The sequence below is a fragment of the Euleptes europaea genome, chromosome 6, assembly GCF_029931775.1.
Source record: "Euleptes europaea isolate rEulEur1 chromosome 6, rEulEur1.hap1, whole genome shotgun sequence".
Classification (NCBI taxonomy): domain Eukaryota; kingdom Metazoa; phylum Chordata; class Lepidosauria; order Squamata; family Sphaerodactylidae; genus Euleptes; species Euleptes europaea.
Window position 1 is genome coordinate 68,200,585 of NC_079317.1, and position 18,842 is coordinate 68,219,426.

Genomic DNA, 18,842 nt, shown 5'->3' on the forward strand with positions numbered 1-18,842 from the left:
TTATGAATACTTCATTGTTGCCATCCAACCTTATTTTCCCCCAAAAGTTACTTTGGTTGGAAGAGGTCTTTTTAGTCCCATGGGCCATATTATTTCAGCTTAAATGCCCCCAAAAATCAACCATGGTCTCTCTCTATCAGATACCCTGCAGGTCATAGTCTTAATATAGATTCTCAGTAGACAGCTGGAAACTGAAACCTTAATCATAAGTAGGTCATTGGTGTGCAGTGGCAAATAATATAATGTTTTGCACAAATGCATTTTGATGTTGCTGTTCCAGAATAAAAGAATATTATTTCATAGTGCTTGTTGAAAGAAAAGGAATATGCAGAAATAGGAAGAAAACTACAGTAAAACATATAGCTGTGGATAAAAATGATGGTCTTTGATGGACTTAAACTGTAAGGAATCCTTTTGTATGGTGCATTACTAAGGTGAAGTAGCTGTTCCGACAGTGCATTTGGAAAATGTTATGATTATACCATGATAGGGTTGCCCACTCCCTCTTTCTGTGGTGCTGGTGCTTTGTGTGGCTGCTGGGTTCCCAGGCTGCTAGTGCAGCAGCCAATCACCTCCCACCTCCCACTAGGCTTACCAGGTCCCTCTTCTTCTTCAACGGGAGGTTCTTGGAGTGGAGGGGGGGTCGCGCGCTCCCAGAAGTGCTGCACTGCAAAGTGCCGGTTTCCACTCAAACTCCCAGTTTGAGTGGTAAAGGCCTGTTGCAATGCGGCACTTCCGGGTGTAAAATGCACCACAAGGGGCTGTTTTCCACTCAAATTGCCCCTTGTGATGCATTTTACAACCGGAAGAGCTGCATCACAACAGGCCTTTGGAAACCGGCCCTTTGCAATGCAGCACTTCCGGATGTGAACCAGAAGTGACCTGTCCCTGCCTGCACAGATTGCCAGCCAACCCTCAGCTGGTCAGCGGGCGGCCAGGTGGATTGGCGGGGGTTTGCCCGCCACCACCTGGCACTTGGCAACCCTACCTCTCACACACACACCAATTGTAACTTTGTACAGCTGCTGGTCTCCTGGGCTGCTCCCCCTACACATAAACAATGCTCTGTGCTTTGTGCAGCTGCTAGGCTCTCGGGAGTCTTTGAGCACAACCCTCACTAACTTATGTGGTGATGCTGCAGCTGCTGTACCCCCCCCCCCCCCACTGCAACATGGCTGCTGGCCATCTTAATGCTGAAGAAGCACAGCCTGGACCTGGCAAAGGCCTAGGCACTTGGCAGCCATTGGTGTGCAGCAGAATTGATTGCTAAATATAACCAAATGCCCTCCCTGAATTCCCCCACTCACAAAAGCTCATGCCAGTATTCCACACTCTCTATCAAGACTTTTCAGATCTACATTCCTTCTTCTCCTCCTCCAAACTCAGGGCCGTTTCAGATTACCATTCTAAAACAGATATTATCCATTGTTGGCCTGATTCCAAGTAAAGCGATATAGGGACAGATGTTTCATATAGCTCCTTTCAATCTGTGTATAAGCCATATCTAAAGTGCTCTGAAGTGCTCTGGTATTTCAAATAGTGCTTTGCTTTCTGCCCTGCCTTTTTTCGGGGTTTTTTTTTTTTTTTTGCTTTTTAAAAATTGTTCTAAGATTAGTGCTATAGCGCTAGACCACCATAGGAATCCAATGCATCTGAATGCTGGTGATGTAGCACTGAATTGCTATATCACTAGAATTCAGATGCATTGGATTCCTGTGGTGGTCTAGTGCTATAGCACTAATCTTAGAATGTTACAAAAACAAGCCAAAAAAGAACCCAATGAGAAAAAAGGTGGGGGGGGGAGTGCGATCTTTTTTGGAAGCGCTCCAGACATTTTAAACAGCAGACTTCAGCGATTCAGAAGCACAAAGACGAGCATAGAACAGGAGAAAGCAGTTTACATAAAAACGGGCCTGAGCCCCGCGTTGCAGATGGGACACAAGCAGCTTTGTCTGAAAAGGTTAAAAAAGTCCGTTAGCCGAAATGGTTGTGTCAGAAATGGTCCAAAAAAATCTGTTAGCCACTGGCTGCTAAAATGGGTTTTAAGAGCAGTTTGAAAGGGGCCTCATACCTCTCCTCCTTCAACTGCTCTACTGCACTTGTTGTGTTTCACAGTCCCTCTCATTGCTTTCTAAACCATCCACAGTATTCGAAACTGCTCTTCTCTGACAAGATCTTTCACAGTTTCCAAGCTTGGTAAAATACTTAGTTTGCAGCAAAAGACTTCAATAAGATAGCACAGGCAACCGAAATAGCTGCTCCATTCCCTATTTAAGGGGGAAATTGCCCAGCCAAAGCCCAGTAGTTATTTTTCATTTTCAAGTGTGCACACCGTTATGCCCCTACTCAAACAGAAGGAAAGGTTTCGTAGGAATGATGGTTCCTGGCTAAGATATGTTGGCTGTTTAAAGAGACAGGTCCTACAAGGACCTCAGGAGCTCCCCCCCCCCCCCCGCAGGGCCGGATTTAGGTTTGATGAGGTCCTAAGCTATTGAAGGTAATGGGGCCCTTTATATGTCCAGCTGTCCTTTGTCAACAACAAATTGTCGCTGTTTTTTGTGTTGAATATATGCTATATGGTAATTTATGGACCTAATAGGTATCTAAAGCCATTTGCACATAACAAAATATGTATTTTATCAAAGTAATTGATATTTTAGGGAGCAAACAAGTGATATTTCAGGGAGCAGGCTAGCAGGCGGGGCCCATTACTTACATCATAGGAGCCTACACAACACAAAACACTGTTGCTGAATGTAGTTTTTATTTTATTTGTTTTTTTTTCTTATATTTTGGAAATGTACATCCAATTTTTTTCCTTTAAATTTTTAGGGGCCCCCCAAGAGAGTGGGGCCCTAAGGTATAGCTTGTTTAGCTTATACGTAAATCTGGCACTGCCCCCCCCCCCCCCCGCCTTTAAACAGGAACGTTTGTGTCTTGGGAGAAGCACTGGGAGAAGCAGCAAGCAAGCATTCTGCAAATCATTGTCGAAGGCTTTCACGGTCAGAGTTCATGGGTTCTTGTGGGTTATCCGGGCTGTGTGAACGTGGTCTTGGTATTTTCTTTCCTGACGTTTCGCCAGCAGCTGTGGCAGGCATCTTCAGAGGATTAACACTGAGAGACACTGTCCTTCAGTGTTACTCTTCTGAAGATGCCTGCCACATCTGCTGGCGAAACGTCAGGAAAGAAAATACCAAGACCACGGTCACACAGCCCGGATAACCTACAAGAACCGATTCTGCAAATCATTCCCAAGATGGGCTCAGATCACTTGGGAGATGGCAGAAGCATTTTGAACAGAGGAAGTTTTCAGGAGCTCCTGTTTGAAGTACATTAGCATCATTATCTGAAGCTAGATATTAAGACATCGCTAAGCAGAAAACCTAGACAGAGGAAGCCTGGACACAGTAGCAGTGTTATGTTCCTTGGCTATCAATTCAGTCACCTCAGTATTATCTTGTTAGATAGATATAGATATATACAGAAATGTGTGTGTGTTTTATAGAAACAGTGCAAGGAAACATAAATGGCATGAAAATAATTACTAAGCTTGATTTGCACAATGGAGAAGCAAAATCAAAATGTAGATTTGGGGGTTGAAATTGTAGGTATGAGAAAATCAAAACCATGCCAAGGTTATACACAATCCACAGAAACAGAAGGAACAGCAGTTTACTGATGCCCAAATGGTCACAGTTCTTGAAAACATGAATGCCATGATTTGGTGCATAGTGTCAGGACAGTAGTCAACTACTTTGAAAAGAATGAGGTAAAAAAAGTTTAAAATAGTGTAAACGTAGAACCATAGGGCTAGAAGTATCACAAGGCTGCTGGCTGCAGTGATGATAGGTCTGAAGGGAAAAATAGGGTGCTTGCAAGTGAACTCTGTAATGCTATTTTCTTAAAAAGTTGGAAAGTGCAGGGAAAGTAGAATCAGGTTTCTCCTCTCACTCTGAACTCCCACGCTGTAGTACACATTTCTTCTGTTTCTGTGGATTGTAGCTAGGGCTGTGCATAACCTTGAGATGCTGTTGTAGAGCAGTATGAGTGAGCTTTTCAAAGGGATAGATGGTCACACTTAAGCCTTTTATGCATGGACGTTTCCCGCGGTCACCCCCCACCGACTACTTCTGGGCTTCCTTTTAATTATGCATGCCTTTTCCATTTGTCAGAGGTTGCCGCGCTCTCCCCATGTGTTTTGCCTGCATTTTCCAGATTCTAGCTAAAACAGCAACTGGAAAACACTGGCAATACGTGCAGGAAGAGCGAGGCGACCTCTGATGGTCAGAAAAGGCATGCATAATCAAAAGGAAGCCCCAAAGCAGTCGGCGGCGCTAACTACTGGGAAACATCCCTGCATAAAAGGGATCTGCATAGGCTGAGAAAGGATATTATGGCTGACTGCCCAGAGGGGCCATGCTTGTGGGTGTGTATGAATGTGTGTGTTTGCCTACTCAGCCATGCAGGACAACACCTATTTTTATTACTACTAATAATGTAAGCCTGAGCAGTAAATAGCCTAAGAAATTAATACTAAGGCTGCCACATGAAGTGGCACGTTTGGAATTGGCAAGCCTCTCACTGTCTCTATTTTGAAACTCATAAAAAAAGTTTTTGTCTAATTAAAGCACATATTTGGGTTTCATTAAAAAGTTAACATTGGGATAGCAGCTGCGATGAGGCAGATGGCACTTGCAGTAGAAAGAAGAGGCTGCACCTCAGTCTGTTAAGGAACTGGTAAAAGAAATGCTTTGAAGGGAGCCAGGCTGTCTCCACATCATTCATGCAGAAAGCGCTGGGCTTCAAAGCGCTCGTTATGTTAAAATGAATAAGATGGAGAAGGAACTCTGGAAGAGAAGCAATATCAGCATTTTTCTAGCAATTACTATCCAAGTTTGCTCCATCATTTATTTGGACTCATTTTTAAAAGAAAAGAAAAGTTTTAAAACACATGTATTTTTCCTCCCCCCGCCCTCCAAATTTACAACAGTTGAATATTTCTTTTTTCCCCAGTGCCAACAACATGCCAAAGCAGGTAGAAGTACGGATGCTTGAAAGCCACCTGAGCCCAGTGGAACCTCGTCGGAGAAATCTGTGTGTACGGCTTTGCTATTCACTCCGAAAAAATCTGCTCCTTTCACTTACTGTATTTGGTAAGTAGGGATACCTGAACTTGTCCATTTTCAGTTCTTTTGTGACCCTTTAATGTTCAATAATCCTGCTTCATCCCTCTCCTTAGTTACATCACCTTCCAGGACATTCAGTTGCTGATTTAAGATTAGCAGCTCTCTTACAAAGGGATTTCAAAGGGAGATTAGAGAGACTGCTGAATTACAACTAACAGTGAAGCTCAAGACAATGCATTCTCCTGGATTGAATAGGGACCTGGGATTCCTGTATGATTACCAATGCTGATTTCTCGATGCCCTCTGCATATCACGCCTGATCCAATCGCACCTGCTAATGTCATTTACCTGGTATTGACATTTACATGCTATTGCCATTGGGTGGCTGAATTCACTCTTCTCTACTTAAGGATAGATGGACTCACATTCTAGCTGTATCTGAAGAAGGGAGCTGTGATTCATGAAAGCTCATACCCTCCCAGAATTTTTTTTAGTCTTTAAGGTGCTACTGGACTCTTGCTCTTTTCTACTCCTCCGGTTAGTTGTTTCCTTAAAAATTCAAGTCTGACTATTTTAGACTGCTGCTTTACATTCCTCTTACACCTGCCATTTTTAGCATGTAGGGAATTTCTAACCAATGCTAAATTGTATAAACTATTGTATAATTAATTATTAAATCAACCAGCAATCAGCTATTCAGTTTTTTTTTTAAAAAAAACAACGTTTTTTATCTTGTTGAATGCTCAAAGAATTCTAAAAGGAAAATGAAGCCAAAGTTTCCCCTTTTCAAATGCGCCTTAGAAAATTTAACAATTGTGGGATCATACTCTGGTGAAAGTGAGAGGAAGTGTCAGGGTAAGGCGGTCTATTAGGTGTACCTAGGCAGTTGCCTAGGGTGTCAAAGGTAGAAGAGCACTGAAACCAACCCTATCACCATCCTGCCTGCCCTCAATGTTCAATGTGCTGTGGCAAGTGGCAGCCCCGGATGGCACCCCTGGCCCGTGACCCAGTGAGCAGCCCGCAGCAAGTTGGCGCCTTCCCTCCCTCCCTCTGTCGGGGGTTGGATCTGTTGGTGGGCCAAGGGGCAGGGCCCTTTCTGCCTCCCAGTCCACCCATGTTGGGAGGTGTGGCACTGTGGCAAGCCTTAGCCACACCCCCTTCATCTTTTGCCAAGACTTAATTTCTCCTTGAGCATTTATCATATCTCCATATGTTATAAAATCATTTTTTCCCTCACATTCTTATCATAGTATGCCTCTATGGGAGACAAATAGGCACCATTATTTATGTCTGTTTTCCTATCAAAGTTCATCTGTTCTGTAAGTTCAACAAGTTGAGTAGCCACTGTTTCATCCCTCAGCTGAAAATAAATCTGGTCCAATAAAGTTCAAACGAAAACAATGAATGTGAGAAATTTTGCATTCCCATTGTTAAATTATCCTGGCAAACTTTTTAAACCCAGTTTGTGAACATATTACTGTAAAAACAAGAATATGTAGTTAATAATGAAAAGATGGTTGTCAGCCTTAGAAGCAGCCGAGAGAAACCTTGATTCATCTAACACTGTGGTGCTTTTAAGGCTCCTATGATACCAAGTGGCGGGTCTGTCTTTAATATTCTCTGCCCTGTAACAATAGGAGCTGTTCATATGCTGATATTGATGATCTGGTCACAATTTAAAATGGGTAGTATTTCATCTGTATTTCTTTGCAGTTTGTGGCACTCGTCATCATAAGGGCAAATGGCTTGTGGCCACTTCTGATGAATGTTCAAAACTTACTGCACCCCTCAGGTTCCTTAGCAGTCTCATTCAGTTCAGGAGATTGTGAAAGCTATAATTCCCATCAATCCTGGCAGGAAGGAATACTGGGTGAGATTGGGAAGAGTGATTTACAGGGGAAAAATAGGCCCCAGTAAGGGCCGATCATCTGTTTAATGAATCATTTTCTGCAACTATTACTCCACCTCCTGATTCAAAAAGGGTTTGTGGCTTGGAAAGGATTAAGAAACTGGCAAGGAAAGGAGTGGGGCACCTGTGGGGTGAATGTGAATGAGGGCAGGGAGTAGGGTTGCCAGGTCCAGGTAGGGAAACTCCTAGAGATTTGGGGAAGGAGCCTGGGGAGGACAGGCACCTCACTGGGGTACAATGCCATAGAGCCCACCCTCCAAAGCATCCGTTTTCTCCCAGGGAACTGATCTCTGTGGTTTAGAGATGAGCTGTAATTCCGGGGAATCCGCAGGGCCCACCTGGAGGCTGTCATCCCTGGGTAAAAGGTAAAGGTCCCCTGTGCAAGCACCGGGCCATTCCTGACCCATGGGGTGATGTCACATCCCGACGTTTCCTAGGCAGACTTTGTTTATGGGGTGGTTTGCCAGTGCCTTCCCCAGTCATCTCCCCTTTACCCCCAGCAAGCTGGGTACTCGTTTTACCGACCTCGGAAGGATGGAAGGCTGAGTCAACCTTGAGCTGGCTACCTGAAACCGACTTACTCAGGTCATGAGCAGAGCTTGGACTGCAGTACTGCAGCTTACCACTCTGTGCCACGGGGCTCCTCTCCTGGGAGGGAGACGTATTTTCTGCACAGAGATAGGCTTGTGTTTCCATGTTGCTCTGTAGCTGCTGGCACAGTGCAGCAGCAAAGAAGCTTCAATATGATTCAATATGATGACTGGGGCAGGGAAACAAGGTTTCCCCCTTGTTTCCCTGCCCCAGTCATCTAGCACTGGGTATTCCTGCCCCTCCAGCCACCAGGGCTTTTTCATTGTTAAAAAATTTGGTAACTGAATATTGTTGTAATGCTACAACAATCTGTGTATCAGGGTCACCAAATCCCCAGCTTTCCATTTGTCAGAGAGCAGAACTTCTCCCGGAGTTGTCTGGGCCCCAGCAGATGGACAGGGCCCCAGCCCTGACCTTTGGGCTGCCAACTGCTGATATGGCTGCCCTAACTGCACAAGGGCTAACACTGCCTGGCCAGGCAAAGCATACCCCCTCCACATCACTCAGCGGCCTCTTTAAGGACCCACCAGCAGCTGGGCCAGGCAAGCCAGACTATCAAGCAAATGTGCAACAGGTGTGGGAGGTCAGGGTGGGCTGTTGGTTATGCGCGTGATTGAGCCTGCCCCATATAACCATGTGACCAAACACAAGCCCTGGAGGAAGCTCCACATCTTCTCCAGGAGAGACTTGGGAAGATTGGAGGAAGAGCAAGGAGCAGTTAACCCTCTCCTCTTTCTGCATCTGATGCCTTGGCCAGTCCTGGGGTCTCAGCTGGAACCGTGGAAGTTAACAGAGTGGACAAAGTAGTCATAGCACCCCTGGACCCCCCACACTTTTTTAAAAAGTCTCTAGCTACTTTTGTTGTGGAGCTTAAGAGGGAAAGGTATATCTCTGCAACAAAAGGGGCTAGAGACTTTTTAAAAAAAATGGAAGCTGGAAATTCTGAAAGCCTGATACACAAATTGTTATAACGTTATGACAATACTGTTACCAATTAAAAAAAAAAAACACTTTATGGAGGAGGGAGGAAATGGACGCTGCAGGTACAGGGGCAGGTGAAATGGATGCTTTGTGGGTGGGACTGGCAAATACCTGAATTTTCTCACCCATACATGGCGGCAAGATATATTTGGGAAAGATCAAAGAAAGACCAGGGAAACCCCAGGAAGTGCACGAATGCACCATAATGTTGTGGAGAAGCAGGAAAAACACTCGCTTCCCACCAACGTTGAACCCAGGGCAAATATACCATATAGAAATGGCCAGAGAGAGAGAGATCAACCAATTGAACCTTTCACAAATGAGTTTCTGATGATGAAAATTACAGAAATAATTTAGATTGAGCACAGTGGTGTTGTCCCAAGTGTATTTTTTTTAACCTCACACAATATCCAACAGGTATGGATGTGCATGAGAAATAGTCCCATATGGTCTGAAGTATAGGGTTCCTTTCTAAATGATACAGCTTGACAATCAGATTTCAGAAAGTCATGGCAACAATAGAATCTTGTACTTAGCTACTCTCCCCTACTCACGGACGAACCCTTTAACATCAGAACTAGATGAGCAGTCCTAAAGCTGTAGTATTTGCTGTTTTTAGATCAGAAGAATCCTACAGTATAACAGCATGTACCGTGTATCCTCTCTTGGAATCAAGAAATGTGAACTGGTTCTCTTTCTTCTGTCTCTTGTGGGGAGCTGGGAGAAAGACGTGTGCCTCAGATTTTCCTTACAAGCTGCTGTTACTTAGTTCTTTCCTTTACTGTGCACTGGATACTCTGCCAATGATACAGTGAACTAGTTTTCTCAGTTGCCTTCTGGGTATAACAGCTTCCAAATATGGAGCAGTTTGACATTTCAGTGTGGTTCACTGGCTTCATATTCAAGCTTACAAGTAGTACTGTAAGCTTAACAGCCAAATGCTTGGCTTTCATAGAACCTGCCTTTATTCGGCAGAGGATGAATGGACAGCTGGACCATTAGTACAGATTGCCCTAATTCACTAGTAATTCTGTCCCAACACAGATTTATGAAAGTGTGGAGATATTTTGGGCTTTTGGCTCTGGTAGAAGATGTCTTAGAACCTTACCCAGGAGAATGAAACAATTTTTTGAAGGTTATTTATTTCATTTTGATAATACTCTGAAAAATCAACACGTTATTTTAATGGTAGTGTCAATGCAACTGAGTTGTGCCTCTTTGCAGAAGATATTGCATTTTATACTTGTGAAGGAGAAGCAGCGGCAACACAGATGCAAAAAAATAAATTGTTTGATCGGTGAGCTTTCAGAACAGGCTCATTCTTTTTTCATACATATCTTTTCAATTTTTTTTCCAAATATGGATCACATGGCTAAACACTTACCACAAAAAAACTCTTTCAAGTCTTCATAGGCCTGGGTTCAGCCTGAGTCAGATACAGGATCCATGTGGAATTCCAATTCAGACTGGGGCAGATATGCAGGGGAAATAGGATTTAATTCCTCTCCTGGTGGACCTCAAAAAGGTATAATGCCATAGACTCTGCCCTCCAAAGTAGCCATTTCTTCAAGGGGGTTGCCAAACTTCAGGCAGGGGCTGGAGATCACCTGGAATTACAAATAATCTTCAAATGACAGAGATTTAGTTCCCTTGGAGAAAATGGCTGCTTTGGAAGGTGGATTCTATAGCATTATACCATGCTGAGGTCATTTCTCTCCCCAAACCTCACCCTCCCAAGGCTACACTTCCAAATCTCCAGGAATTTCCCAACCTGGCAAACCTATGGGGAACTGATCTTTGTAGTTGAGTGATCTGTTGTGATTCCAGGAAGATTCCTGGCCTCACCCTAGAAGGAGAGAACAAATCCAGTAAAGGGGAAAGGCGATGGGGGGTTTCAGGAAAGGGAAAGAGGAAATAGCAAAGGAGAGGGGAAATGAGATGCCTCGAGTCGTTATGGGTTCCTGCTTGTTTGGCTCTACTTTCATACATATTCCCATTGGAAACTCAGCCCAGCAATAGTATCTCAGCCCAGAATTCTATTTTGTTGTGGTATGTTTTCTTGTTGTTTAGTGAAATCCTCACAGATAATGTATTTCTGTTTCCCCAGCGTCTCTGGAATCACTTAGTTGAACATCCCAGCAGTAGTTCTGCATACCTATGAAAATCTCTTTCTCTGCATAGCAGATGTCAGAAAGGCGATGAAGCATAAATGCATAGCCACTCTTACTGATGCTTTTATCTGTAGTTCCAGGGGGAACTGTCACTGTCATTTATCTGAAGTTATAGATCACAAAATGATCAAAACGACCTATTGCTGTTCACTTTTTCTGCGGGTAAAAAGAGACACTTGTCTATGAAAATGATTTGAAAATGGCCACCAAAAACATTACCCCACAAATGGCAGTCTTGGGCTTGGGAAGGGCAGAATAAAGATATTTTATTTTATAAAACATTATAATAAAACATTTCCTGCCCTATAAGTATATCTCAGAATGCAGATAATGCACATCCCAGCCACTTCCCTCTGCTTTAGAATAGCTACTCTGCTATCTATCAGTCTTCTTCCTGAGATTTCAAATAGAACCATTTCTCCATAGAGCAGGAAAGCACTTTAGGAGAAGAAGGCAGATGGATGCATCGTCACACATTACAATCTTCTACAGATTTCTTCCAACTGTATATAAACAAATGATAAAATTAATAATAATGAGGGTGATCAACATTCGCCATGATTTCTAAGAGCTAAATAGACATTTTTTTAAATGATTAGATATTCAATCTCTTTACATTCCCACACAGTTGAAGGGGGAGGGGGATGTGCTGAAATGGCTTCTTCAGCCATTTGATTTGTGGCAAATTATAAATGCCATTTTAGAGTTTTTATGATTTTTTGAATTTTAAATAAGAGCAAGACATGGAAAGTTGGTAAAAAAAAATCCCACTTAACCAAAGTATCTTCTGTAGTCTGCCGCTCATGTTGATTGAGAACATTGCCCACCTGTAGTTTATCAAAATTATTTGTGGTCCAAATCTGTGTGTCCTCGGGATTCTTTTTCTAGATAGTGAATAAATGCTTGAGTAGTGACTCAAAATTTCTTCCTGTCTCCTCTTTTTTAAATTTCGTCTTCGTTTTTTGTTCCTTCAGGTGTCATCATGGGTGCCGTATGTGGTGCTCTCCTTCGAATGGCAACACCTATTAACCCTGACATCGTCATGTTGATAGCCTTCCCAGGAGACATCCTTATGCGAATGCTAAAAATGTTGATTCTCCCATTAATTATTTCAAGTTTAATCACAGGTGAGATATATCAAAAAGAATTAGAACGCTAGTCATTTGTAAGAAAGAAGAATTGGGGAGTTGGCATCTCTTCAAAATGTAGTAATCTAGTATTTTGTTTTGTTTTTAAAACTCATATATCACCATTATCCTTGTGATGCCCTTATTCATTATTGTGTCTATCTATTGCATTTATTAGGCTGAGAGAGAATGACTGGCCCAAGATAGGGATGCCAGCCTCCAGGTGGGACCTGGGGATCCCCTGGAATTACAGCTCATCTCCAGACTGAAGAGATCAGTTCCTCTGGAGAAAATGGATGCTTTGGGGGGTAAAATCTATGGCATTGTACTCCACTGAGGTCCCTGTCCACCTCGGGCTCCATCTCTAAATCTCCAAGGGTTTCCCAACCCAGATCTGGCAACCCTCCTCCCATCCTCCACCAGTGGCCAGGGGGAACCTAGCCACTCTAGCCCAGGGTCACCCAGTGAGCTTCATATCTCTGTGGAGATTTGAGCCTGGATCTTCCAAGTCCTAGCCCAAAACTCTAAGCACTGAGACATGAGAACATAAGAAAAGCCATGCTGGATCAGACCAAGGCCCATCAAGTCCAGCAGTCAGTTCACAGTGGGCAACCAGGTGCCTCTAAAAAGCCCCCAAACAAGACGACTGTAGCAGCATCCTGCCTGTGTTCCACAGCACCTAATATAATAGGCATGCTCTTCTGTTCCTGGAAGGAATAGGTATGCATCATGACTAGAATCCATTTTGACTAGTAGCCATGGATAGCCCTGTCCTCCATGAACATGTCCATTCCCCTCTTAAAGCCTTCCAAGTTGGCAGCCATCACCACATCCTGGGGCATTGTGTTCCACAATTTAACTATGCATTTAATAATGAGACATACTCTCATTATTCCACATTCAGATTTTTAAAATTTCAGTCATTGCTTTAGAGTTTACCATTTCCTAAGGCTCCTTTGTCTCTTAAATTATGAGATCCCTAACTGTGAAATATATCTGATAACAGACAAACTCAATCTTGCATGTTAAAATTCTTTACTATAATAAAGGTCTTTAAGGAAATAAAAATCCTTTGTTTTGCTGCGAGAGACAGACATTGCTACCCTTTTGCAGTTTACCTGGGGTGGCACTGGTGGAACAGAACTGAGATGTCATTTAACAGTTTCCACAAAAATTGAATATGTCAAAGCATGGACCTCAGGCCTATTACCAAGGTAGAGCAATTCAGAAGACTTCTCTTTGTGCTTCCTTCCTTTAAGAAATTGATTAATTGCTATTTCTGGTTGGAATACACACATTTTATTTTTGTATAGATTTTCATTGGGTTGAATTGGTCTTGTGAATGGCTAATTTTTTTCGGCCATCAAATCACAGCTGACATGGCGACCTTGTAGGGTTTTCAAGGCAAGTAATGTTCAGAGGTGGTTTGCCATTGCCTGCTTCTGCATCCTGGTATTTAGGGTTGCCAGGCTGCTCCTCACCACCAACAGGAGCTCTGCAGGGGCATGGATGGTGGCCACGATTGGGGTACATGCAATCCATGCGATGTGCCGACATCACTTCCGGGTTTACCCGGAAGCAATGCAGACGATCTAGCAATCGCCTCCAGAACTGTATGGTTTCCATAGAGTTTTGGAGGCGATTGCTAGAATGTCCGCGTCCCTTCCGGGTAAACCTTGAATTGACATCAGTACATCATGCGAGTCACGCACTCACCGATCAAGGCCCCCCTCTGCTGGCCCTCTCCTGCCAACTGACCAGCTCAGGGTTGGTGGGCAGCCGGGTGAATTGGTGGGCTTTTGCTCGTCCCCACTGGGCAGTTGGCAAGCCTACTGGTATTCCTTGGAGGTCTCCCATCCAAATATTAGCCAGGGTCAGGGCTGAGAATGTGTGACTAGCCTGAGGTAATCCAGCAAGTTTACATGATGCGAGTGGGGATTTGAACCTGGACTTCCCAGGTCCTAGTCAAACACCTTAACCACTACACGATGCTGGCTCTCAAATGGTTAACAGGAAACCACAAATATGACAAGAATTGTTTGCAGAGATTGCATGTTTTACTCTGCAGCATGTAATGTTTCCACAACATTTTCCACTTCTGAAAAAGATATGTCTGCTCCAGTATGATGTAGCATCTGTCATCCTTGTGAAAGTTTTGTTAAGCTAGTCTGCAGTCCAGTATCTCTGGTTCCACATTTTAAAGATTTGCCAAGACATGTTACAGCTTGATTACATGGTGCAGCAGGGTAGGCAGCATAAGGCCCAAAGGACAAATCCAGCCTAGCACTGTTGCAGTGTAGAGGAAAGAGTCCTTGCATGTGGCCCATGAACATTACATTAGTTACCTCTATAATGAAACATTCAGCGTATTCATGAAAATTCCGTTTATCTCAGCTCAGAAACAGTGCTTGGGTCAATAAAATCTTAGGGCAGATGTACAGACCCATTTGTTTGACTGTCATTGCTTCCCATGAAGAATCTTGGGGATGGCCATTCAGTGAGGATTCTATATTAAAGATTCTTATACCAACTCTGTCATGGAAAAGAAACAAAAATATGCATTTAAAAAAAAACAATTACCAATCATGTTTCTATGTGAAACTTAAGGTGCTGCATAGAAAAGATAAATATAAGCAATTACAAAGTTCAAAAGCCTAGACCTAATAACAAAAACATCAAATCCAACAGCAATGGGAAGGAAATGATTTTTACCTACTCTGTTAACATTGATCATAACTACCTTTGGCAGGTTCTGCAAGCCCCTTGAGATAATCATTTGCATAGTAACTTTTCTCAATGTGTTTTTCACAATTGCAGGTCTCTCTGGCTTGGATGCTAAAGCTAGTGGACGACTAGGTACAAGAGCCATGGTTTACTATATGTCTACTACTATCATTGCTGCTGTATTGGGGGTCATTCTGGTCTTAGCCATTCATCCTGGCAACCCCAAACTCAAGAAGCAGCTGGGAGAAGGAAAAAAGAATGATGAAGTGTCCAGTCTGGATGCTTTCTTGGATCTCATCCGAAATTTGTTTCCTGAAAACCTTGTCCAAGCGTGCTTCCAGCAGGTACATAACAGTTTTCTTGCTTTATAAGGATGTTCGGTCTGCCACTGACTTCTTCACTTTGACGATACAAGTAAAAGAAAAATTTAGAGGGTATTTGTGAATTGAGTTTATTCATTACTGATATGTGATACTGTAGTTTATGTGTTGTTGTTTTTAAATAATATAAAAACACAAGACTCTGTTGGATCATTCCAGTAGTCCATCTAAACTAGCAGCCTGTTTCACACAGTAGACAACCAGTTGCCCTAGAACAGTGGTCGGCAAACCGCGGCTTGCGAGCCACATGCGGCTCTTTGGCCCCTAAAGTGCAGCTCTCGAGGAGGAGGAGGAGGAGGAGGCGGCGCGCTGCGGCTCCTCCCTGCAGGTGGAGGCGGCAAGCGGCCGGCGAGCGGGTGGGCAACTGTCTCCTCGCCTCTGCTCCCCCCTGGCTCGCGGCCCTCCGCCAGGGGGCGGAGGTGCGGGGTCGCGGCCTGGGCAGGCCGGGCCGGCTGGCCGGAGGAAGGGCTGGGGAAGCACGCCCCCTGGAGCCGGAGGGCGAGGAGCCGCGGGGCTTTAGGCTGTAGGCTTTAGGCAAAGGCAAAACCCACCGCAGCTCCACGTGTGGAACAACTGCCCTGTTCCCGTCGCCTGGAGAGATCACTTCCCCTTTTCCTCATTTTATGGGCATGGAGTAGGGGTCACTGGGGGTGTGGGGGGGAGTAGTTGTGAATTCCCTGCATTGTGCAGGGGTTGGACTAGATCAGAGGGCGGCTGAGAAGCACAAACCGGAGCCCGGCCAATTGCGCGCCGTCGTGTCGCCAAGATGAAGCCTCCCACGCGCCTGGTTGTTGTGTACACTTTGGGAAAGATCTCCAGGGGACCCGAAACACCGGGAGGCAGACGGAGGGAGGCGGTGCGAGAAGGCGGGGGCAGGGAAAAGGCTGAGCCGCTGCAGATCCCAGCTGGGGAACAGCCGACTCACCAAAAGCGAGGCGCAGACAGGGCAGCGCTGTGCAAAAGCTCTCCAAAAAGAGAAGGAGGCGTAAAGGAGGGGGGGAACTACAATTAATAGGAGGGTCACAGAGCGGACAAAGGGGTTTCGATGCTGTTGACATGCGGCACCGAAACCGTTCCAGCAGATCGGGAAAGCTCCTTCCTTGGGAAGGGTTCGTTTAGTCCTCGGAGAATGGATGGACTCTATAAAGGAAGCCATGGCCCTCAGTTTGCAAGATGTGAGCCAGGCTGTTAAGGATAGGACACTTTGGAGGACATTGATTCATAGGGTCGCCATGAGTTGGAACGACTTGACGGCACTTAACACACACACACACACAGAGAGAGAGAGATGCACATTTTCCCCCATCCAAATTCTCAAAACTCTGCAGGGGGGCTTAATTTTGAGTTTGGAGGACGCGCATGGGGGAAGATGTGCATCTACAGAGCGGCAAAGCTTAAGTTTAAGTTTAAGAAATTTGGCTCTCAAAAGAAATCTCAATCGTTGTACTGTTGATATTTGGCTCTATTGACTAATGAGTTTGCTGACCACTGCCCTAGAAGGCCAACAAACAGGGCATAAAGGCCAAGTTCTCACTTGATGTTGCCTTCTGACACTGGTATTTAGAAGTTTACTGACTCTTGATGAGGAGGTTCCCTTGACCAGTAGGCATTGATGGACCTATTCTCCATGAGTCTGCCTAATCTCCTTCTAAAGTCACCTAAGCTAGTGGCCGTCACTGCATCCACTTGCAGTGAATTCTACAATTGAATTGCTTGTTGAGTAAAGAAGTACAACCTTTTGTCCATCTTGAATCTGAATGCTAATCAGATTCCCAGTCAGTGCTAAAAAGTTTTGTTACTACTGTGTTTGGCTTTTTGACTTTGCTGAATGTGTTAGATCCAGTAAGATCCAACTTCACTGGGAATTATAAAGATGCATTTTAAAAATATATTAACATAAATTACCATTATCCCCCAGGTGGCAAGCTCCACAGTCATAATCACATTAACCGAAATTTGGAAACAAATTTGGCTGACTCTTATTTTATAAACTGTAATTGGATATAAAGTTGTAATATTGGGAACACAGTTTCAGGTGGTGTACATTTGTTTAGAGTATTTACCTTTATATGACCATCATATTTGATGAACAGCTGATTATTATTTTTTAGTTTTAAAGTTATATTTTATACTACTTTTTAAGACATGATCGACTCCTAAAATGGCTCACTGTAGTGGGAAAAATACAAATGGTTTTTGGAGGGGATTCTTGGCTGGAACTGGAACCAGCCATGACAGAGGGATATTTGCCTGCTTCCTGGCTCCCCATCAATAGCAGTTCAATGTTCATACCAAAGTACTAAATCCAAGATGTCACTCAGTTTTACTGAGACAGTGTGCATAGGATCAAAGCCATTGGGGGAAGGTACATTTAAAATATGATATAATTTTTAAATATAACCTTGGCCTCTTGGGCCCAGACCAAATTATAATGTTCAGCATGACTGTAACCTATACACCCGTGACACCCCCTCCCCAAGTAGTCAAGTCAAGTTTATTAATACAGTCGACTGACCAATCACGTGCCAACACATCAAAATTTCCAGACACAATAGTTTTACACCGCAGAATCACAGACTGCCCGTACATATAAAGGCGTACGGTCAATAAAAACAACCCCTGGTTAAAATTATCACATTAAAATAGATACAATTGTAAAATATTCTAGCAATCATTCTCTAATAAAGCTCTGCGTATTTTAATAGCAACCATGCAGAACTTGGCAGTTTGGAGCGTAAGCTGAGGGTCTTCTCCTAATAGGAGCTTCTTTGACAAAAGCTCAACTGACTCGTCAGGGAATTTACCAAGTAGGGGGGAAATAAGCTTTGATCTAACTTCGTGGTAGAATGGGCAACATATCAGTGCATGTTCAATGATTTCAATGTCCCCTGTTCCACACAGACATAACATCTCTGATCTAGGAATCTTCCTATATTTCCCTTCTAAGACAGCCGATGGTAGGGCCTGGCATCTGGCAAGGGTAAAGGCCTTCCTATAATTCATAGACTCAAGATGATAAAAATAAGCTGCAGGTGTCCTCCCCAAGTAAAAGTGGAGATGTTCAGTGGCTGCCTGTCATCTGCTTGCTTTATTGGAGCTGCCTGTATGGAGTGTACATACCCTTTCACAAACTGTATGAGCGCTCTCTCGCCAAAGTTACTTTTAAAATCACATTGATTTCAGTAGGACATAATTCTGCTTGTAATTAGAGCTGAGATGAAATTGGCTTTCTAGTTCCATGTTTGCATTATTGAAAAGAACCTCAGCTTTGTAGTGTGGTTTTGGTTGCTTGCACAAAATTTCATCTCTTTTTTAAAACCAGCTTTTGGAGGCCTTTCCATAGCTCTCCATCAGAGTCTGTGACATAAATGAAAAGGAAAGAAATACTTGATTTCTATCCTATTTCTTTGATTTCAGTGGCAGCAGTTTCACTGAACATACAAATTGGAACTCACAGAAATTCAGCTTGGTTCTGATTGAAATCAGCGCGGCATAAAGTGCTTAACTATGGTTGCATCATCATGACTATATTTCCATGTGGACATTTGCTGTTGAACTGTTATAGTTTTTAGTGTGTTCCATGCCCGTGGGTTGGCACAAGGTATATTACTTTTCTCCAAAATATTATTTTAAAACCTGAAACATTATGCTGATTACTTCCTTCAGCCCAGTCTTCAGAGTATATATGAGGAATGTCACCAATCACCATTGCAAAATGCAAATCAACTGGCTGTCAAAAAGAGAACTGCCAAGAACAATCAGAGTAATAGCTGCCAGAATGCAGAACTGCCTTTCGTGGGTGTATTCTCCTGGTTAGGACTGAAGAATATCAT

The 18,842-nt window shown here is 43.7% G+C and overlaps 1 protein-coding gene across 1 annotated transcript in view; it reads left to right on the top strand.

The window, feature by feature from the left end:
• The first annotated feature begins 5,017 nt into the window (after nucleotides 1–5,017).
• SLC1A2 (solute carrier family 1 member 2) overlaps nucleotides 5,018–18,842 on the top strand; it is a 48,937-nt gene continuing 35,112 nt past the window's right edge. The window contains exons 1-3 of the mRNA XM_056850878.1: nucleotides 5,018–5,153; nucleotides 11,753–11,905; nucleotides 14,723–14,973. Of these exons, the coding sequence (XP_056706856.1) occupies nucleotides 5,024–5,153; nucleotides 11,753–11,905; nucleotides 14,723–14,973 (534 nt within the window). The 5' untranslated portion in view covers nucleotides 5,018–5,023. The remainder of the gene's footprint in view (nucleotides 5,154–11,752; nucleotides 11,906–14,722; nucleotides 14,974–18,842) is intronic.